Source organism: Chionomys nivalis, chromosome 3 (genome assembly GCF_950005125.1).
Source record: "Chionomys nivalis chromosome 3, mChiNiv1.1, whole genome shotgun sequence".
Taxonomy (NCBI): domain Eukaryota; kingdom Metazoa; phylum Chordata; class Mammalia; order Rodentia; family Cricetidae; genus Chionomys; species Chionomys nivalis.
The window spans coordinates 103,629,559-103,652,161 of record NC_080088.1 but is presented as its reverse complement, the minus strand read 5'-3'; the positions used below and the strand labels follow the sequence as shown (position 1 = coordinate 103,652,161).

The window sequence follows — 22,603 nt, the reverse complement described above, 5'->3', positions numbered from 1 at the left end:
GCGCCTCCGTTCTCAAAGTCCCTGCCAAGTTGACACCAAGAATAATGGGCATTTAGAGACTAATTACACATCTGGATGAATCTGTTTCAGTCTACTGGATTGGACATAATCATATTAAAATATAATGAACACATCCAAATGCACAATGCCTGCTTAAGTAGTCGCTTGGGAGCCAGAGAGGGTGAAGGAGCTCGGCTGGTAACCAAGGGAGCCACTGTGTGAGCGTTGGGATGGCAGCGGCGGGCTCGAAATGGATTTCCTGGTCACTTTTGTTTTAGATTCTCATTTGTTCTTGGTGCCCTGACTCAGCTCGGCCCACACAAGCTCAGGGTGCTTTCCCCAGCTTCCTTTCCGCGTTGTCCAGGGAGTAAAGAGGCAGCGGGGGAGTGGGCTTGTGACACTGGCAGTGATCCCAGTCCTGGAGAGGCTGAAGCAGAAGGATTCAAGACCAGCGTGAGCTACACAGCAAATTCCAGGACAGGATGGGTGAGACACTGTTAGGAGAGGAGGAAGGGAGAGTGAGTGGGAGAGGGACAGAAGGAAGCAAACAAAAATGTCTATTACCCCAGCTTAGCTAGGCCCCAGCTGGGAACTCTCCAACTATACTCACCTTGTTCCCCTAGTTTCCTGAGGAGAGACCCTGAGTCCTGGGTAACCTCAGGAAGCTAGTTCTCCTTCTGACAGCTGAACTGGTTGGTACCCAAAGTATGTTTTGGCTAAGGGCACCTTGTTCCCACTGACCTGCCCTGGGAGCAGGCACTGGCCTCAGTTTCCTGTGGCGTTCTGGCGCTGGGCAACCCTATAACAGCCCAGCAGGAGCTGACTGTATACCAGTCGTGCAGGGGTTGACTGGACATGTCACCAGTTTGGAAGGAGGGGCTGAGGTGATCGTCAAAGGTCAACTTCAGTAGATGCAACTCTGTTATGTAAATAGGCATGGAGTTTACATTTAATTAGTAACGCATTCACTTATTTAAATGATCTATCTGGCATCTATCATCTGTCTATCTGTCTATCATCTATCTATCTGTCTGTCTATCTATCTATCTATCTATCTATCTATCTATCTATCTATCTATCTATCTATCATCTGTCTATCATCTAATATCTATTTTTCTGTTGATCATCTACCATTCATCACCTACATCTATCCATAATCATCTGTCATCTTTCAACCAACCATCTAATTTCTCCTTCATCTTCCTCCCTTTCTCCCTCCCTTTCTCCCTCCCTTTCCCCCTCCCTCCCTCCCTCCCTCCCTCCCTCCCTCCCTCCCTCCCTCCCTCCCTCCTTCCCTCCCTTCCTTCCCCCCTTCCTTCCTTCCTTGTGATGGTTTATGATAAAATGGTCCCCAAAGGGAATGGTAATAATAGGAGGTGTGGCTTTGTTGGAGTAGGTATGGTCTTGTTGGAGAAAGTGTGTCACTGTGAAGGAGGACTTTGAGGTTTCAGTATGCTCAAACCACGCCCAGTGTCTCAGTTTACTTCCTGTTTCCTGCCAATCAACATGTAGGATTTTCAGCTCCAGCACCGTGTCTTTCTGCATGCTGCTATGCCCTGCCATGAACTGTAAACCACCCCATTACATATTTCCTTTTATAAAAGTTTCTGTGCTCATGTTATCTCTTCACAGCAATAGAAATCCTAACTAAGACATATCATCTATCTATCTATCTATCTATCTATCTATCTATCTATCTATCTATCTATCTATCATCTATCTACCTATCTATCTTTCTATTTATCTATCTTTCTTTCTCTATCTTGTCTATGAATGCATGTATGTATGTGTATGTACCTATCATTTGTATATCTATGTATCTACCTGTCTGTCTATTTATCTGCTATTATCTATCTATCTATCTATCTATCTATCTATCTATCTATCTATCTATCCTTTTCTCTATATTTATCTTGTCTATCTACCTATGTATGTATGTATCTATGTATCATCTATCTATCTGTGTATCTATGTATCATCTATGTATCTGTCTGTCTGTCTAACAATCTATCATCTATTCATCTACCTATCAATTGTTTGAGACAGGGTCTCATGCAATCCAGGCTGTTCTCAAACTTGTTGTAGCTGAGGATGACCTAGACTTCATGATCCTCCTGCCTCCCCGTCTTGAGAGCTGCGATCACAGGAGGGTGCTATGATGCCTGAATTTGTTCTTGTTTTCTCCCAAGGACTCTTAAAACCTTAAGGTCTTTATTGGCAGGATTTAATGAAGCCAGCTGTTTGTTGTTTTGATAAGTCTGGGAGTCTGGGTTTTCAGTTTCTCCGTAGGTATCACATTGCTGCACTAACTTCTTTTCCAGCCATAATCAGTAGGTAGCCAGTTGTGGCTTCCCTTTTGAGACAGTTTCCTGTTGCCCTGTATGTTGACATGTGGCAGCTTGGCACCTTTATATTATCCCACTGCCCTTGGAGGCATTGGGGTCAACGTACCCTGTATTTTTATTATTTTTTTCATTTATTTTACATACTGACCACAATTGCCCCTCCCTCCTCTCCCCCCTCCCCCCTCCCATCTACCTCCTAATCCACTTCTCTGTCTCTGTTCAGAAAGGGGCAGGCCTGCCATGGATGTCAACAAAGCATGAATGCCCTGTTTTATAATAAGGAGACCATCAGTGTATTACACTCTAGTATGAATTAGACTCTCAAGGGTCCTTATGACAGAAGGACCTTATTCTTGAGGTACAGGCTAGATTTTGGAACCCATGTAAAAATCTGGGTGCTGTGGTGTGAGTCTGTAATTCTGTTGAGTTCTGAGGAGGTGTGGGGACAGGATAATGGGACTTGTTGGCCAGCTAACCTATAACTTAATTGGTAATTGATATCTAGTTTCAATGAAATACCTGCTTCAAAATATAAGGTGGAGGGCCAGCAAGATGGCTTAATGTATAAAGGTGACTGCCAGCAAATCTAACAACCTGAGTTTAATCCCTGGGACACATGCATGTGCATACACAGACTCTCTCTCTCTCTCTCTCTCTCTGTCTCTCTCTCTCTCTCTCTCTCTGTCTCTCTCTCTCTCTGTCTCTCTGTCTCTCTCTCTGTCTGTCTGTCTGTCTGTCTGTCTGTCTCTCTCTCTATCTCTCTCTCTCTCTCTCTCTCTATATATATATATATATATATATATATATATAAAATAAGGCAGAGAGAGGTTGAGAAAGACACCCAACATTCAGTAGCCTCCAAAGCATGTACGCACGTGTGCATACACACACGCAGCACACACACGTGCACACACCCATAGTGATGGAGCTGATGAAGCGCCTGAGGGGCAGACCCAATATAATGCCATTTGGGGGGTGTGGTTTAGAACAACACCCACTCATCCTGCACGGCCAGCCAATGCATCCTGGGATGTTTTAGGTGCTTCAGGACGTGGGCGTATAACTTCTTGGAGCAAGCAACTAGAAAGGATGATAACGGGCACTCCGCCATTATCACAGAACCCAAACTTCAAGATTTGGGCACAGGCACCTGCTTCTCTTCCAGGAGATGATACAGGAAGTTGAAAGATGAACTTTCAGGATAAGTCCTGGAGTGAATTGTCCTCAGAAACCTCATCAGGAAGTGAGGTCACTGGCCATTTTGGGGATAGAACCATTTTCATTAGGCCCCCCAAAAGTCCACAAGATTCCTCAGGGCTCAGGAGAAGCAGCTAGATAGATGGGGAAAGGGAGTTGAAGGTTGATCTTCCATTCTTTCCAGAGACCTATGCTGGGTGTTTCCCTCGGTACTCATGGGTGGTCAGTCCTGGACTGTGAAGGGTGTCTTGGCTTTTACTATTGTTTCTGTCTCCCTGTCTCTCCATCTGTCTAGGTCTCTGTTTCTGGCTCTCTCTGTCCTGGTTTGAATGAGAAATATACTACACAGGTTCATATGTTTGAACACTTGGCTCTTAGCTGGTACCACTATTTGGGAAGCTAACAGAACCTTTAGGAGGCAGAGCCTTCTTCATGAAGGAAGTACCTCACCAGAGGGTGGGGGTGGGGCAGAATTGGGGGGTTTGATAACCTGATTCACTTCGTTTTCTCTGTGCTTCCTAAGAATGGTTTCAATGTGACCAGTCAGCTTCTTGCCCATCTTAGTTAGGGTTTCTATTGCTGTGAAGAGACGTCATGACCACGGCAATTCTTACAAAGGAAAACCTTTAATAGGGGTGGCTTACATTTTCAGAGGTTTAGTCCATTATCATCATGGCGGCATGCAGGCAGGTATGGTGCTGGAGAAGGAGCTGAGAGTCCTACATCTTGACCTCCAGGCAACAAGAAGTGCTTTGAGTCACCGGCTGTGCCTTGAGTATAGATGAGACTTCAAAGTCCACTTCCACAGCGACATACTTCCTCTAACAAGGCCTAACCCACCCCAGCAAAGCCAGTTCCTAATAGTGCCCCTCCCTATGAGATTGCAAGGGGAATGACATTCAAACTACCATATTGCTCCTGTCACCAGACCTTCCCTGCCATGATGGGTCATGCCCCTTGGGAACTGTGACTCAAAATAAACCCTTGTCCTCTAAGTTATTTATTTATTTATTTAGTTTTCCCGAGACAGGGTTTCTTTGTGGATTTGGAGCCTGTCCTGGAACTAGCTCTTGTAGACCAGGCTGGCCTCGAACTCACAGAGATCTGCCTGCCTCTGCCTCCCAAGTGCTGGATTAAAGGCATACGCCACCACTGCCCGGCTCCTCTACTTTATTTTGTCAGGGTATTTTACTGAAGCAACAAAAAAGAAAGAAACAGAGAACAGGCGCATGTGTATGCATGCAAGTACGGCCTTCAGAGAACAGGCCTGGGTGGTATTCCTCAGGTTCTGTCTGCCCTGTGTGGTTTTTGCTTGTTTGTTTTGTTCTGTTTTGGAGACAGGGTGTCTCTATTATGTAGCTCTGACTGTTCTGGAGCTTGCTCTGTAGACTAGGCTGGCCTTGAACTCACAGACATTCACTTGCCTCTGCATCCTGAGTGGCAGAACTAAAGATGTGTACCACCATGACTGACCCACCTTGTGTTGTTTTTTTAATTGGCTAATTTATTTATTCTCTCTGTGTGCATATGTCCTTTGCACGAGAGAGAGAGAGAGAGAGAGAGAGAGAGAGAGAGAGAGAGAGTTCAAGCATGTATGCCGTGGTTGGCATACATCGGGAGGTCAAAAGACAATCCTTGACAATTGTTCTCTCTGCCACCTTGTGGGGGACTCAGGGGTTGAACTCAGGTTGTCAGGCCCATACGCAAGCGACTCTACTCTGAGATCAATCTCATTGACCTGGCCTTGTTCTTTGAGGCAGGACCTCTCACCAAATCTAAACTTCATCAAGTAGGTTACTAGCTGGCTCATGAACCTCAGGGATCCTCCCATTTCTATTACCCCAGTTCTGGGGTTACCAGCATGTGTCACCATGCCCCTCTTAACATTCTTTGAATCGTGTATGTATGGGCTGTTTTCCTGTTTGGATGTGGATGCACTGTATGCACACAGTGCCTTCGCTGCCTGTGGAGGTCAGAAGAGGGTGGTGATCCCCTTGAACTGGAGTTACAGGTGATTGTTAGCTACCATGTGGGTGCTGGGAATTGAACTCAGGTCCTCTGGATGAGCCCTTAACTGTACTCTTAACTGCTAAGCCATCTCTCCAGCCCATGTCCAGCTTTTAAAATTTGGGTTCTTGAGGTCGAACCCAGGTCTTCATGCTTGTATGGCAAACACTGTGCTTACTGACTGAGCCATCTCCCCAGGGCCGTTCCTGGAGCAGGCAGCAAGAGGGGAATTGTGGGGGCGTGACTTCTGGCTGGAGGATTTCGCTCTGTCCTGGGCTCCCTGGCTTGGTGCTTCTGTGACATCTAAGGTCACCTGAGCTGCAGGAGCAATTGTTCCACATGGGAACTGCCTCTTCTGAGGCTACGCTTGTGAGGAACCATGGGAAAACTCCAAGTCATTAAGTGGATTGAGCTCTCAAGCCTGATGCCCGTGAGCTTGGACAGCCTTGCCAGAGAGCTCCGAGCTATTTTATGGCCAGGTCTGCGGCTCCATTTTATTAACAGCCCTCTCCTGGTGGCCACCCTGCCTGGGGGAGTCTGACAGGGAAGGATTTTGCCTAAGGGAGCCAACTGGAAATCTTTGGAACTCTGTCCTTCCTACCACTCACAGCTCTCATGGTGCTAGCTCTCCCTTGGCAACTAAAACCATATTTGAAAATAAAATGTCACTTTTAAAAAATGTCTACTGTCAGCACATGGAAAATTTGTTTTTCCTGTTGAACTTCACGAGACGACTAGAGGCGACGCAGAGAGTCTAGATGCATGCCTCGTGCGTGGGGCGTGGGTGTCAGCCCATGGGAAGCAGTGAGTCACAGGGGCATATGAGAGACTGGTGTGACTCTGTGCAGGTGGGGACCGCGTGTGCAGTGGCGTCAGCTGTGGGGGCACGGTGTGGGGGGTATAAGGGTACCTGATACGGGAAAGTCCGGTCTGAGGTGACGTGGACATAACTTGGGGTTCATTCCTAGTGTTGTTATACGAAAGTGTGAGTGTGAAGCAGAGCACTGTTCTCCGAGTGTGTGTGCAGGGATGAAGGCTGTTGGGCGTATCTGGACACATGTGAACATCTGAAATCCATCATGTCTGTGTGTGTGTATGAAGAGCCGTGCCGGTGTGTGCTGTGACCATGTGTCTGAGGTTCAGTGTTGTGTGTGCCTCTGGTGGGACACTATTCCTAGGGAGTCTAGTGTGAAGGTCTCTTCACTCCAGATGGGAGCCGATGACAGACCAAAGCAACCAAGCCACCCAAGTCCAACCTGGTGAGCCAGTGAATATATTGCTTATGGGAGCGTGGGAGACTCACACAGTTGCATCAGTGAAAGCCAGCCTAGCATGGGTGATGACTCAGGAAAACTGGGACCCGAAACTCACTGCACAACTTGCGGGCAGCTCAACAGGTTAGATAGCTCCCTCTCCTCCGTGGTTCTAACTGCTTAAATAATTTGGAGAGATAGAGGGAGATGTTTTTCTTCCTGTTTTTGTGACGAAACACTCTGACCAAAACTTAAGGGAGCAAAGCATTTATCCTGGCTTATACTTCCGGATTGCAGTTCATTATTGAATGAAACCAGGGCAATAATTTAAGTGGGAATGAGAAGCAGAAGCCATGGAGGGATGCTGGCTGCTGATTGCCCCAGTTTGACTAACTTTCGTAGTCCAGGACCACCAACCCAGGGAATGGTGCTGCCCATGGTGGGCTTGGTCCTTCTGAAATTAACAGTCAAGATGATCTCCTAAACACATATCCACAGGCCATCCTCACCTGGGCAACCTCAACTGAAATTTCCTTCTTGGGTGACCCCAGGCTATGTGAGGTTGAAAGTTAAAGCTAACTGGGATTGAACGGCCTTGTGAACCTGCTAAGTTTCAGAGACTTCTTAAGACTTGTGGGTTGTTTACTTCCTGAGTCATAAGGAGTTTCTCTCCAGGAACTGGAGTATTTTATCCCAGAGGAACTTGTTATATAACACTGTGTTATGGCTTGTCTGTGAAGTTTGTCTCCAAAAGCTCACGTGTTCAAGGCTTCATTCCTAGGCAGCAGTGTTCAGAGGTGAAATTTTTTTTGGAGATGATCAAATTCTTAAGGCTTTGATTTCCTGAATGTATTAACCCAGTGATAGTGTCATAACCTGATGACATTATTGGGGAGCAGTGTGCCTTTAAAGGGGTGGCTATTAGCTGAAGAAGTACATCACTAGGGCTTGGTTTCTGAAAAATATGCCATATCTCCGGCCACTTCCTGCTTCTCTCCCTGCTTCCTGTCCACCATGGGGTAGGCAGCTTTGCTCTATCACCACCCACCATTACAACAGGGCCAGAAACAACAAACCGAGCATCACAGACAGATGCCACTGAAGCCATGAGCCAGAATAAACTGTTCCTGCTTAAGTGGGTTTCCCCGAGCAATTACCAGTGGTGGAGCTCATGACAAACGCAATGTCTATAGACCAGTGCTGGTGTATGTGTGTGTATGTATGTGAACACACACACCTTGTTTAGTAATCTAAACCTGCAAAGCTGCTTCCCTGAAAGGGCTTCCTGTAGACCCATCCTTAGGGACATTGCAGCCCAACCACTTAGTTATATCTTTGTCTAGAAATTATTGTTTTTTTATTATTGCATATGTGCATGATATCCCCGTATGCATGCATGGTATGTGTGTGTGGGTGCGTGCGAGCCGAGGAGCACAGGCAGAGGTCAAAGGACAACTTGGTGGAGGCAGTTCTTTCCCTGCACTGTGAACTCTAAGGCTTGAATTCAAGTTGTAGAGTCAGCGCCTTTATCTGCAGAATCATCTCATTGCCCCCTTGTTTTACGTTTCAGTTTGAAACAGGGTCTCACTCTGTAGCTCCAGTTGGCCTTGAACTTACTGCTTACAGCCTCCCAAGTAGCTGGGATTTTGGCTATAGTTTCTCTTTGACTGGGGAAGGCAAGGCTGGTAGGGATGGGATCCGGGGTCTGACGCATGTGGTGCAAGTGTCTGCCACTGAGCTCCACCCCTAACACCAGGGCTACATGTGAAATGCTGGGCTTTTTTATAAGTAGCCCTCAAGTAGGTACCTGCTATTGTTCATTTTATATTGCTTAGGCAAAGCCCGAGGGCGCGAATGGAAAAGTACCTAGAAAGATTAAAGTTGTTTCCAGAGGCACAGATCTGTTTGTTATGTAATGCTCTCTGGTGACACTGAGCCCGTATTAATAACTAAACATCTGTCAGTACTATAATTACATTTTTTGGGCCATAGTTGTATCTCCCATTGTCCTGAGTAAACATGGAAGGGCAGGTGTGAATTATTTAGGCAACCGACTTTGAGTAAGTAACCGCTCGGCGCTATTTCCAGCAGTAAGTTTCTGTCAACTCCTTGCAGAGTCTCAATGTCTTCGCTGATGTTCCTTTGATGTGCTCCCAAATCTCTGACCACGTCACTCTGGACCCCTGATGCGGCTGCCCGAGCAACCTGGAGATGGGAAGGCTGAGAATGAGACAAAGGGGGACCAAGAAAGCCCCGAAGGGGGAGAGGAGCCACGGAGAAGCCCAGGCCCTGACTTCCCCACTTGGCAAGTCTTCCCCCAACCCCAAATCCCTGGACCTAGTTTGCTTTGCAACTCGCAGGTAGGGGAGTGGGGTGGGGTCTGAGAGCCGTGATGCCTGGGGGGAGAGTCTATGAGAAGTCCATGGGGCGGGGACTTCCTAAAGGATGAGCTTTCCAACAGGAGACAGTTTACATCGATGCTGGGGGTGATGGGTTTCCATGGACTCCATTAGAGGCAAGAGGGTGTGATTGCAAACTCACTGTCAATACTGGGCTTGAGAGGGTGTGAGTTGTTTCGAAGCAGGTGTAACTTGCAGAATGCAGAACAAGTGACAGCATGGAAAAATGTCCTTTACATAGGTCATTTTAATTAATTCTCAAAAATATTCCCATGAGGATCTTTTAAATTGCAAGTGTGTGTGTGTGTGTGTGTGTGTGTGTGTGTACTGAAGATTGAACCTAAGACCTTGAACCTTGTGGGTATTAGACTAGTGATGTGTAGGTCCTCATAAGGGGATTTGAGGTAAGTGCTCTACCACTGAGCCACACCCCAGCCCTTCACTGGGGGATTCTAGGCAGATGCTCTACCACTGAGCCACACCCCAGTCCCTCACTGGGGGATTCTAGGCAGGTGCTCTACCACTGAGCCACACCCCAGTCCCTCACTGGGGGATTCTTGGCAGGTGCTCTACTGCTGAGCCACACCCCAGCCCCTCACTGGGGGATTCTAGGCAGGAGCTCTGCCATAATACTGTATTCCATGTCTTCTTTTTTTCTTACTTTGAGACATGGTTTTATTAAGTTGCTCACTTAAACCCACTCAGTAACCCAAATAATCCTTGAACTTGGAATCCTACTGCTTCCACCTCCCAAGTAGCTGGACTACTAGGTGTGCATCACCAGGCTTAGTTGTGCAAGTACATTTTTGTGAGAGAAAAGTGTTAACAAACACTGAGTGGCTGGCCTGAGCTCACACAAAGGAGAACCCAGAATTCCTACCCAAGTGTTGTATGAGGCCACTTGTTCATTTACCGGCCACCTAGACTCCCGAAATAATCACACCAGAAACTGTATTAATTAAATCACTGCTTGGCCCATTAGCTGTAGCTTCTTATTTGCTAACTCTTACATCTTAATTTAACCCATCTCCATTAATCCGTGAATCACCACAAGGTGTGGCCTACTAGCAAAGTTTCAGCATGTCTGTCTCTGGCTGTGGCTCCATGGCTTCTCCCTGGCTCTGCCTCATTTCTCCCAGCATTCAGTTTAGTTTTCCCACCTAGCTCTACTCTACCCTATCAGGCCAAGCCAGTTTTCTTTATTCATTATTGACATTACAACATACAGAGAACCCCACATCACCCAAGTCTCTCTAAGGCCAGTTATGGGTCTACTCCCCCTCCTCCTCCTTCTTCTCTTTCCCTCTCATTTCTCCTCCATCTCCTTCTCCACCACCCTACCACTCCCTCCTCCTCTTCCCCTTTCTCCACCTCCTTTTAACCCCCTTCTCTGCCTCTTCCTTTCTTCTTCCTACTCCTCCTCCTCCCTCCACTCCTTCCTCTGTCCTCTTTCTTTCTGTTCCTCCTCACCTCTCCCTGTGTATAGGAGAGGTCAGTTCAGGGTGTTACCAAGCCACAGAGCTTCCTGGGTTTTGAGCTTACTCTTTTTCTTTGCATTAGAATCCACCCATGCCTGGCTGTAGAAACTCAAGAGTCGTTTAGCATAGAAGGGAATTTTAGATCTCTGTGATACTGGCATCAAAGGTTAGATGATAAGTTCTTTAAATTGATCTATTCTGAGATGATCTCTCTAAGGCTGTTGGTCATGGAGTCTCTTGCATGCTCCATCCCAGCTCCTATTAGAGGTGGAGAGTGTTCATGGTTGGTGTCTGGGGGGAGGTGGGAATATTTTTGGTGATGCAATTCTTGACTTTCTATAATGCTTCCCCAGAACTGTGGATATGCAAGCACAGAGATCTCAGGCACAGGACATTGCTAGGCTCTATCTAGATTCTGGACCTTCTCCCAGACAATTCAATGTTTGAGATTCCAAGGGCAGGAGCTGATGAAACTCTTGGCCAAGAGCGTCTTGACATGCAGGACTTAGGACTCTGAACCAGAGGCCAGCTTATATCTATGAGTGGGCTCAGAATGGCTGTGTGGGAAGTTTGGTCAGGTGTTTGATTACTTTTGCCATGGCTGTGGCAAAAGCCCAACACAGAGCAACTTCAGGGAGAGACGATTATTTCAGTCCTCACTTTGATTGAGGAGCTATGGCCCACCATGGTGGGGAAGGCATATTGGCAAGACTTTGTGGTGTCTGGTCACATTACATGCACATTTAGGAAGAGAGCGAGATGAATGGGGGTGGTCGCTTCACTCTTTCCTTTTATTCAGTCAGGGACCTCAGTCTTTGGAATGGTGCAGCCCATAGATAAGTGGGGTTTTCCACCTTCAGTATAGCAAGTTCTTTTCTCCCTACCCTCTATCCTTTTTACATTTTTTTTGTATTCCAGGCTGATATAAAACCCATGATCCTCCTGCCTCAGTCTCCTGAGTGCTGGAATTGTAGCTGTGTGCCGCCAAGGCCAATACTAAGTTGCTCTATTGAGATCTAAGCTGCAACCCTTTACAATGGTGATGCTTGGAGAGCTAGCAGTCCTGACTTGTAAGGGCTCTGGCTCCTTGATTTGGAGGCTGAAAGAATGTTCTTCCATCTCTGATCATGCTCTGGGATCTGGGGAATCTTGGAATGCCTTTTCACTTCCACGTATGTTACTGTGATAAAATACCGTGACCAAAAACTACTTAGAGGAAAGGGCTTTATTTCTGCTCACAATCCTAGGTTTATAATTCATCTTTGTTGACACACCAATGATCTTCAGATAGTCACAGTACATCCACAGTCAAGAGCAGGGGAAAATGAAAGAGAACATGAGTTCTTCGCTCTTATGCCATTCAGGACCTCTGCCTAGGGAATGGCGCTGCCCACAGTAGGTTGGATTGTCTCACAGCAATTAAGACAATCCCCCACAAACACGCACAGGCCAACTTGATCCCTCACGGTGACTCTTCTCAGGCCACGCCAGGTTGTGTCAAGTTGACAAAAGATAACTGTCAGAGAATTGGTTTTGAGTGACTCCTGGTGGTCAATAGTGCAGTTGGATATCTCAAAAAAAAAAAAAAAATGGGACAGAGATGCCCACTTAGTTTTGTCAAAATACAGCTAAGTAAACAGCTCCACTCTTCTGGGGTGGTGCTGCAGGCCAATCTGAAGGAAGCTGTTCTCTCTGGGGAGAAGTGGATGCACACTATTGATATATGAGCTAAAAATAACCAATCTTCCAAACAAAGTGTTTTCAGTATTTTGAAATGAAAATGTGTAGACAAAGCAGGGATCTAGAATGTATGACTCATTAAATTGCCGACTCTCAAAGCAATGGAAATTCAAAGGGCATTTTTTTTTTCTCTCTCTGTTTCTCCCTCCCACCCCTGTTCTGAACAGTTTGGAGAGTCTCTCCATAAACAGGTCCCACAAACTGCCCTGTGGCCTTATGTTCCTACTCAGCAAGAGGCGAAGGGAACTCAGCTTCTCCTTGCACCATTGCTCAGATGGCTTTGGTTGTTAGCTTGGTGTCATCCCCCCAAGTAGCCCCTTGAAAAGGCCACCTGTCTCCCCTTCCCCCATGGGACCCCAGGCACTTCCATGATCCCTATGCTGGGTTCTGCTCTCTTCCCCCAGTGTTTGCTCAGTGCTACTGAGTTTATCAGATCTAAAAAGGCTGCAGCAGCATTGAGCATCTCTGAGGCAGCTGGTTTCAGGGGAGGGTGTGTAACACGAGGCGCTGTAGTAAGATGGGGCAGTGGGCTCTCTGGCTCATCCTTGGATTTTAATGGAAGGACTGGGTCTGGGTATTGGAGTCTTCCCTCCCTCCCTCCCTCCCTCCTTCCCTCCCTCCCTCCCTCCCTCCCTCCCTCTTTTCCTCCCTCCCTCCCTCCCTCCCTCCCTCCCTCCCTCCCTCCCTCCCTCCCTCCCTCTTTTTCCTCCCTCCCGTTCTTCCCCTTACTCTCTCTCTCTCTCTCTCTCTCTCTCTCTCTCTGCACCTGTGTAGGTCAGAGGACAATGTCAAGTGTCATTACTCAGGAGCTGTCCCTTTGTTTTTTGAGACAGAATCTCTCACTTGCCTGGTGCCTGCTGGTTAGGCTGGGCTGGATGGCCAGCGAGCCCCAGGAATCCTCTCATCTCTACCACCCGCACTTGGATTGCATGGTCATGCCACCACACCTGGCTTTTTCTGTGGGTGCTAGGGAGTCAAACTCTGATCTTCATGTTTGCAAGGCTTTAGGCACTTCACTGAGTGCCCTGTCCCAGCAATAACTAGCTAACTAGCTAGCTAGCTAGCTAACTAACTAACTAACTAACTAACTAACTTTTGAGACAGGGTCTTGTGTATCTGATGCTAGCCTCAAATTTGCTATGTGCTGCGTAGCCAAGGATAATCTCGAATTTCTGATCCTTTTCTGCTGCCTCTCAACCACTGGGATTTCAAGTGCGCATTGCATAAACCATGCCTGCTGTAGGCTTAGGGTTAGCTTGGCTTATGGAGTACTGGCTGTGGAACCCGGGTGTTGTGCATCCCAGGCAAGCACTTTACTGTCTGAGTTATACTCCCAGCCCCGGAACACTGATATTCTAGGTAAGAGCTTTCTAAAGCCTTATAGGAAATGCTAGTACTTAAAATAGAGGCAAAGGCAGTGGTTGGAGCTGTGTGTGCATGTGTGTGTGCGTGTATGTGTGTTTGAGAAGTAGGAGCCCCCCTTCTCCGGGTGGGCCTGAGGGGCAGCAAGATGGTTTGCTAGAGTTTTTGTTAATTACTTTTGTGTAACTGAGACTGACATACTTATTATAGTAAACTTTGGCTCCTGGCTTTGGAGGCTTTAGTCCTCAGTATACCCTGGTTGTTGAACATGACAGCTGTCGGCATTGCTGTGTGACAACACATGATATGTATGATAAACTTCAGTGTAGATGAAGGGCAGTCAGAGATGAACACATGTGTTAGTAAGATAGAACAGTCAAAACGATATATTGTGCTAAGACTCCTGATTCTCCACACCCCCACCTTCAATAAGCACAAAGACCTGAGTTCAGATCCTCAGAACCCATGTAAAAAGTTGGGCATAATAGTGTTTTTCTGTAAGCCAAGTTTTGGGGAGTCCGAGACAGGAGGATCCCTGGGGCTAGCCTAGCCAAACTGGTGAGCTCCAGGTTCAGTGAGAGACCCTATCTTACAAAAATAAGGTAGTATGCCATGCATGGTAGTGTACGGCTTTAATTCCAAAACTGGAGAGGCAGAAACAGGCAGATCTCTGTGAGTTTGAGACCAGCCTGCTCTACATAGTGAGTTTCAGGACAACCAGGGCTTATCTTGAAATCCAACCCCCAAAAAGGAAAAGACACCTGACATAAACATCTGGCCTCCACATGCACCTGCACACACATGTGCACTTATGCATACTACACTCGTATACACGCATAAATGCACACACAAATAAAAAAACAGTTTATAGGTTCAGCTGAGCATGGTGGGTCATAGCTGCAGTCCAAGCAACAGGAGGCTGTGGTAGTAGAAGGGTCGGGACTTGAAGGCTAGCCTGGGCTACAGAGTAAGCACCTGTCCTACTTTCATTTCTGTTGCTATGATATAATATCTGGACTTAGCTCACAATTTCGAGTTGCAGTCCATCGGCCAGCCTCATCTAGATCATCCTTCATCGGGTCTCTCCTCACAGGTGATCCCAGGATGTATCAAGTTGACAATGACAACTACCTGTCACAGACCCAATCTCAAACAAATGAGTAAACATCATAGCTTCTTTTCTGGTGAGCGCTCACACACTCTTGTTCATTCGGGTACCATTTGTCAGTGGGTCTGGGTCTAGGTGGATGTTGAAGAGAAGAGTTGAATAATTGTTCTCCCATCATTTTACAAGATCAGGAGGGAAATGGATTCATGCTCAGAATAGAATTTATGTATCAGGGTGAGTCCACGATCAAGATGTGTGGTCATTTGAATGCAATTGGCCCCCATAAGCTCATAGAGAATGGCACTATAAAGATGTGTGGCCTTGTTGAAGTAAGTGTGCAGCCTTGTTGGAGGAAGGGCGCCACTGTGGGGTGGGCTCAAGGTCTCTTTTCCTCAAGCTTCCCTCAGAGTGATTTTCAGACCATTTCTTGTTGCCTGCAAGATGCAGAACTCTCAGCTCCTTCTCCAGCACTGCATCTGCCTGCATGCTGCCATGTTCCCCACCACGATGATAATGAACAGAACCTCTGAAACTGTAAGCAAGCCCCTGCCCGAACAAATGTTTCCCTTTGTAAGAGTTGCCGTGGTCATGGTGTCTCTTCACAGCAGTAGAGTCCCTCAGACAAGGTGTGTCTGGATCTCATTTAGGGACATAAATCTGTGTGTGTGCGCGCACACGCACGTGTGCACATGTGTATGCATGCTTGCATGTACGAGAACATGCGTGTATTTGGGTGTGCATGCATGTGTGTGCATATGCCTATGCAGGCCAAAGGCCGATGTCAAGAATCATCTCCCAACGCTCTTCCACCTTACTCTTCGAGGCAGGGTCTCTTGATCAAACTTGGGGCTACTCATATCTCTAGTTTTGCTAACCAGCTTGCTCTGGGGATCCCGTGTCTTCATGTTTTAAGGTTAGAATTATGGGCAGGATGCCACATCAGTGCAGAATTTATGTGGGTTCCGGGGATCTGAACTCTGGTCCTTGAGTGTGCATGGTGGGCCACCTCCCTGCCCCTTGTGAGTTTCTTTTCTGTGGTATAGTGACTTAGTTAATCACGCCCCACTCGTGTCTGCTGATGTCACCTCTCTCATTCTTTCTTGCTCTTTCACTCCTGAGCTGTCACGAGCAACCCTGCAATTACCATCTTTGTAACTCCATCCTTATGAACTTGTGCATATATACTAAAGATCAAATATTTGGGTAAAGATGTGTACCCTGGGGCTGGGGAGTTAGCTCAGTAAAGTGCTTGCCATGCCAGCGTGAGAATACGGATTAAATTTCCAATACTCAACCAAAGCTGGGTGTGGAGGTGCATGCTTGTAATAATACCAGAGCTAGAGCTATGTAGACAGACAAATAGATCCCTGGGGTTCATTGGTCAGGGCTCCTTAGTGAGCCCTGGGTTCAGGGAGAGACAATAACCACCACAGCAACAACCACAACAACCACCACCACCACCACCACAACAACAGCAGCAGCTACAGTAATAAAAATAATAACATGGTAAGATGGCTGGCAAGATGATTCAGTGGGAAAGGGGCTTGCTGCTAAGCCTGATGACTTGAGTTCATTCCCTGGGATGCCACATGGTAGAAAGAGAGAAGTGACTTGTGCAAGTTGTTGTCTGACCTCCACAGGAGAGCCATGACCAATTCACACACACAATAAATAAATAATTGTAATTTAAAAATTAAAAAAGAAATACATACGAGGTGGATGACACCCGTGGAGTGACATCTGTGGTTGATGTCTGTCTTCTACATGCGTGTGCACATGAGCATGCTCACCTCCCACATATGTGTGCATCCACAGATGTGAACATGCACACATACTAGGACTACCACGCACATTTACACACACACACACACACACACACACACACACCTTCTTCTGCTCTGCAGAACAGTGTCCTGGTTCATCGTAGGACAGGGCTTTTAAGGACAGGGGACACAGAAGCGGAGACGCGGGAGACTAGCAAGAGGAAGCACTTGAAATCACTTGTTAATGGAGCTGGTCTCAAAGGAAACAAAGCAAGAGTGTGCAGGGTCAAGAGCAACGTCCTTGATGAACAGCAGGACCATGAGTGCCACCAAGGTGTGAGTCCTCAACTCCACAGAACACGTGACAGCCGATCTTAGCCCAGGAATTACCCTTCTACTGCATCCTGGGTTCCCTGACCCAGGTTCATCAGTTTTTTCTTCACTTCGGTCTACTTTTTATTTTTTAGGGTTTTGTTTTGTTTTATTGAGACAAGATTTCCCTGTACATTCATGGCTGGCCTGGAGCTTCCTATTTAGATGGGGCTGATTTTGAAATCACAGAGATCCACCCACCACTGTCTTCCGAGTGCTGAGACTAGAGGTGTGAGCCACTAAGCCTGACCTTCTGGTTCATACTCCTCTTCTTGGTCTTTGCCTTTCTTTTTATTTTATTTTATTGATATTTATTGTGCTCTACATTTTTCTCTGCTCCCTTCTCTGCCTCTCCCCTCTCCCCTTCAATCCTCCCCCAAGGTCCCCATGCTTCCAATTTACTCAGGAGATTTTGTCTTTCTACTTTCTACTTCCCATGTAGATTAGATCTATGTAAGTCTCTCTTGGTGTCCTCGTTGTTGTCTTAAGTTCTCTGGGCTTGTGGTTTGTAGGCTGGCTTTCTTTGCTTTATGTTTAAAAACCACCCATGAGTGAGTACATGTGATAACTGTCTTTCTGTGTCTGGGTTACCTCACTCAAAATAATGTTTTCTAACTCCATTCATTTTCCTACAAAATTCAAGCTGTCGTTATTTTTTTTCTGCTGTGTAGTACTCCATTGTGTAAATGTACCACATTTTTCTTATCCATTCTTTAATTGAGGGGCATTTAGGTTGTTTCCAGGCTATGACAAACAAAACTGCTATGAACATAGTTGAGCACATGTTCTTGTGGCACGATTGAGCAGCCTTTGGATATATACCCAAAAGTGGTATTACTGGGTCTTGAGGAAGGTTGTTTCCTAATTTTCTGAGAAATTGCCACCCTGACATCCAAAGGGTTTATACCAGCTTGCATTCCCACCAGCAATGCAGAAGTGTTCCCTTTTCCCCACAACTTCTCCAGCATAAGTTGTCATCAGTGTTTTTGATCTTGGCCATTCTTACAGGTGTAAGATGGAATCTCAGAGTTGTTTTGATTTGCATTTCTCTGATGACTAAGGACGTTGAACATTTCCTTAAGTGTCTTTCAGCCATTTTAGATTCCTCTGTTGAGAGTTCTCTGTTTAGGTCTGTACTCCATTTTTTTATTGGATTATTTGTTCTTTTGATGTCCAATTTCTTGAGTTCTTTGTTTATTTTTGAGATCAGATCTCTGTCTGACGTGGGGTTAGTGAAGATCTTTTCCCATACTGTAAGCTGTCATTTTGTCTTGTTGACTGTGTCCTTTGCTTTACAGAAGCTTTTCAGTTTGAGGAGGTCCCATTTATTAATTGTTTCTTTCAGTGTCTGTGCTGCTGGGGTTATATTTAGGAAGTGGCTCCCCGTGCCAATGCGTTCAAGTGTATTTCCCACTTTCTCTTCTATGAGGTTCAGTGTGGCTGGTTTTATGTTGAGGTCTTTGATCCATTTGTACTTGTTTTGTGCATGGTGATAGATATGGGTCTATTTTCATTTTTCTACATGTTGATATCCAGTTATGCCAGCACCACTTGTTAAATATGTTTTCTTTTTTCCATTTGATATTTTTTGCTTCTTTATCAAAGATCAGGTGATTGTTTTGGCTATCCTGGGTTTTTTGCTTTTCCAAATGAAGTTGAGTACCATTCTTTTGAGGTCTTTGAAGAATTTTGTTGGGATTTTGATGGGCATCTTTTAGATTTTAAGAAAATGTTTAAATGATGTGAATTTGTGGGGATGTCCCCATGAGGGCAGACGTCCACTGAGGCTGGCAGAGGACCTTGGAGCTGAAGTTATGGCGGTGTGAGCTGTCTGATATGGGTGCTGGGAACTGAACTAGGTCCTCTGTCAGAGAAGCCAGTTTTCTTAACAACCGGGCCATTTCTCCAACTCCAATGCACTAAAAAATGTTTTGATCCATTCTTTGATACTTTGATTTGTATTGATCATATTTTGATCATTATCAATTTCTACTTCCCATCCAGCCCCTCCCAGATGGCCCACCACACCATCTTCCCAACTTCATGTCCTCTTTTCACACTCTACGGAGTATATTCCGTGCTATCCTTTTGTGCATGAGTGCGGGGTCATCCACCAGAGCCTAATGGGGGGTCAATTCCTGGAAGAAAATGGACATACCCCACCCCCAACATCTTGGAACTCCAAAGCTCCTCAGGTAGGGCTAGGCTCCATGTCCATGCTGCAAAGTTGGTTGGCTTGCTCTTGTGTGGGTCTAATGCAGGCAACCACGCTGTTGGGAGCGTCTGTGTGCAATGGTCCCATGTGTTTAGAAGATGATTTTGCAGCAGTCGACTCTTACATTCTTCTTGAATGCCTTGTCTTACCTTAGCCTGTTACTGCCGCGATGTGACTTCAGAGCTGGGTGGGTTCCTTTGAATAGCATGGTGTTCGGAATGTGTGTTTCTGTATTTTCCTAACTAAACAGGGCTTAATTGATCCCATTACCCCTTGGAAGTGTGTGTGTGTGTGAGAGAGAGAGAGAGAGAGAGAGAGAGAGAGAGAGAGAGAGAGAGAGAGGGAGAGAGAAAATTTTGCCAGACTTGGGACTAACTGAAGCATTTCAATGTAGGGAAATAGTTCAAGCTGGCTCTGGTGAAATCCCTGAAACCCCAAACACTCAGGAGGTGGAGACAGAGGGATCAGAAATTCAAGGTTACCCTTAGCTACACAGCAAGTTTGAGGCCAGTCTGGTTTATATGAGACCGAGTCTTAAGAAAACCAAGGCAAAACAAAGCAAAAGGAATTTTGTTAGCCTCAGAAAAGAGCAAAACGTGTTTTCAAGACTCTTTTAATGCACAGATTTCTTTGGCAAGTCTAGCAAGGCCTGTGAATTATATCTCCCAAACACAGAGTGGAACACTTAAGATAATAGCAAAGAAAATCAATTGTAGTCTAGTGCTGTCTCAAAGCATTAAACAAATGTGTGGCACAACAGGGCACGTGCATCTCCGCTGGCAAGTTAACTAATAAGATGTAGGAGTGGGCATGGAGACGGTCACACATTTGAGGAACCGTGGAGCTCAGGGTAAACAGTATTTAAAAATAATGCATGAAACTGAGATGATGGGAAAATAGTAGCAACATCATGGGTGCATCTATTAGCCAGTCCTCCCTCCCTTCCCCTTTCCTTCTCATGGCTCCCCCCTCTCCCCTCCTCTCGCTCTCCCTGTTTTGAGACAGGGTCTCACTATGTAGCTAATACTGGCCTCAAACTTACAATCCTCCTGTTGCAGTAATTGAGAGGTGGAATTACAGGTGTATGCCCCGTTTTACTATCTGATGCCTGTCTCAATCACAGCCATCACCCTTCTTTAGGAAACGTGCCCCACAGAAATGGTCTCCCTCTGATGCCCAAAGAGTTCAACAAACCCCAACAGTATATCTTAGGAGTGGTATTTTGGAGACTATTAAATTGGATGCTAATTTTACCATTTATTTATTTTGGTTTTCTGAGACATGTAGCCTGGGCCATGTAGCTGAGGATGACTTTGAACTCTTGGCCCTTCTGCTTCCATCTCTTGAGTGCTAGGACTGCACTGGTTCAAATTCTCCCCTTTCATTGATACTTGGTCGTAAGCTGAGCCCACATTGTTGCAGAATGTTCGATCGCACTGTGAAGCCCCAGAGACTGTGCTAAAAAAATCAACCTTGGATCAGGGGGCAGAGCTAGCAACTAGTTGACAAGAATTATCCAGAGAGAGTACAGAGAACCTGGAAGATGGACAGAGAGACACATAGGAAGGACTAGGGAAGGACTTAGAGATTCAAGGTCTTTTTTGTTTGGGACAAATGGAGAGATGTTCTCTTGCTGGATCTCCAGCCAAAAGGAAAAAATCAGTCAGTGGCTTCTCGGTCACTCTGATCCAAGGTTGATTTTATTAACACTGTCTCTTTGTTTCACAAGGCAATCCCATAACACCACATCAAGAGATTTCTTAGGCTGGGCTAATGACAATAGTCATTTGACTTCTTAGAGACAGACTAGACTTAACGGCCAAGATTTGTGTGCCAAGGCAGTTCATACATTGTAGCCTGATGGAGACCATCTACCTTTTGGATTGTTTTTATCGGTGTGAAGGGGAATGTCTCCCTGGAGAGCAATGTTTATCCTGGCCTCTTCTTACACACTCCTTGCCTGGTTTGTTTGTTTTTCTGGTGTGTATGTTCTCGCGTGTGCCCGCTCATGTGTGTGGTGTGCACTTATTCATGTGCCTGTGGATGTCAGAGATCAACCTGAGGTTCTGTTCCTCAGATGCCTTTTATCATACTTTTTCTTTTTTGAGACATGGTATCTCACTGTCTTGGAACTAACCAGGTAGCTGAACTAGCTGGCTGCCAAACCCTAGGGGCACCCTTCTCTATAAGGAGGATTGCAAGCTTGCACCATCGTGCCCACCTCTTTTATGTGGGCTGTAGGGATCAAACTCAGGTCCTCACGCTTCATAGCAAACACTCTACTGAGCCTTCTCTCCAGATGCCCTGTTTCTTTGCTTAGAGAACGGAGTCAGAAGCTAAGAGCTGGGTGCTAGGTATCCTTGTTGCTATGGGACAGTTGTAACGTCTAGGCCCTCTCAGCTGATAGGCTGAGATATATACATATATATCACCCCCACATAGACACGATCTGTACAGATTTCTACATGTATCCATCCTAACCTAAATATTGATCTATGCTGTTTCCTGATCTACTACCACACAGATGGTTCTGGAATCCTCCGCTAAACTATAATGTAGAGCAATTTGGCGCTGACCATCCGCCATCCATTTACTTAATGAGGCCGAAAATATTCACAATGTCACGAGAACCATGATGTCATCAACCCACAGGAGGCAACCTCATCAGCTGCGACGCTTGTGTCCAGAGTTCACCGCATTTAGCTTTAGACACATCGGGTCTGTTTCCAAAGCCATTGGAATTGCAGTTTCTTCCTGTCCTCTTCAGTGAGGTCATTTTATATGGCCGCAGTACAAATGAGTTTGTTCCACTTTGCATTCCAGTCTAGGATTTGTTTGAGCTCTTAAATGCTTTATTGTTTGTTATTTTCTTTGGGATAGTGTCTCATGTAGCCCAAGCTGCCCTCAGCCTCTGTAGCTGAGGATGGACTTGAACTAATGGTCTTTGTGCCTCTTCCTCCTAAGTGCTGGAATTGCAGGCATGTATTAAACAACTTTCAAAATTTGCACCCATTCAGGTAAACTTGTTGGGTGAAGTTTGGTGAGTTTTTAGAAATGTCTATTGTTATGAGCACGCCGTTACAGTAGCGTACAGCATACTTTCCCTGTCCTGAAGAAGTTCCCCCTGCTTCACCTGGTCACACTTTCTCATTGTCTCTGGATCTCAGAGCTCTAAGAGTTTTGCCTTTTCCACAGAATCATTTATAATATGTAGCCTTCTCCGACTGGTTGCTTAACGATTTGTTTTATTTTAAGTATGAGTATGTGCATGTGAGTGCAGTGTCCATGAAGCCCAGGAGAGGGTGGTGGATCCCTTAGACCTAGAGTTAAGGGTGGTTGTGAGTCACCCAACTTGGATGCTGGG

General features: G+C 46.1%; 1 protein-coding gene across 2 annotated transcripts in view; it reads left to right on the top strand.

Moving 5' to 3' along the window:
- Caln1 (calneuron 1) overlaps positions 1 to 22,603 on the top strand; it is a 476,552-nt gene that overhangs the window by 43,707 nt on the left and 410,242 nt on the right. For both annotated transcript variants that reach the window (XM_057765690.1, XM_057765691.1), the window contains exon 2: positions 8,918 to 9,107. In XM_057765690.1, coding sequence (XP_057621673.1) covers positions 8,989 to 9,107 — 119 coding nt within the window. In that variant the 5' untranslated portion in view covers positions 8,918 to 8,988. The remainder of the gene's footprint in view (positions 1 to 8,917; positions 9,108 to 22,603) is intronic.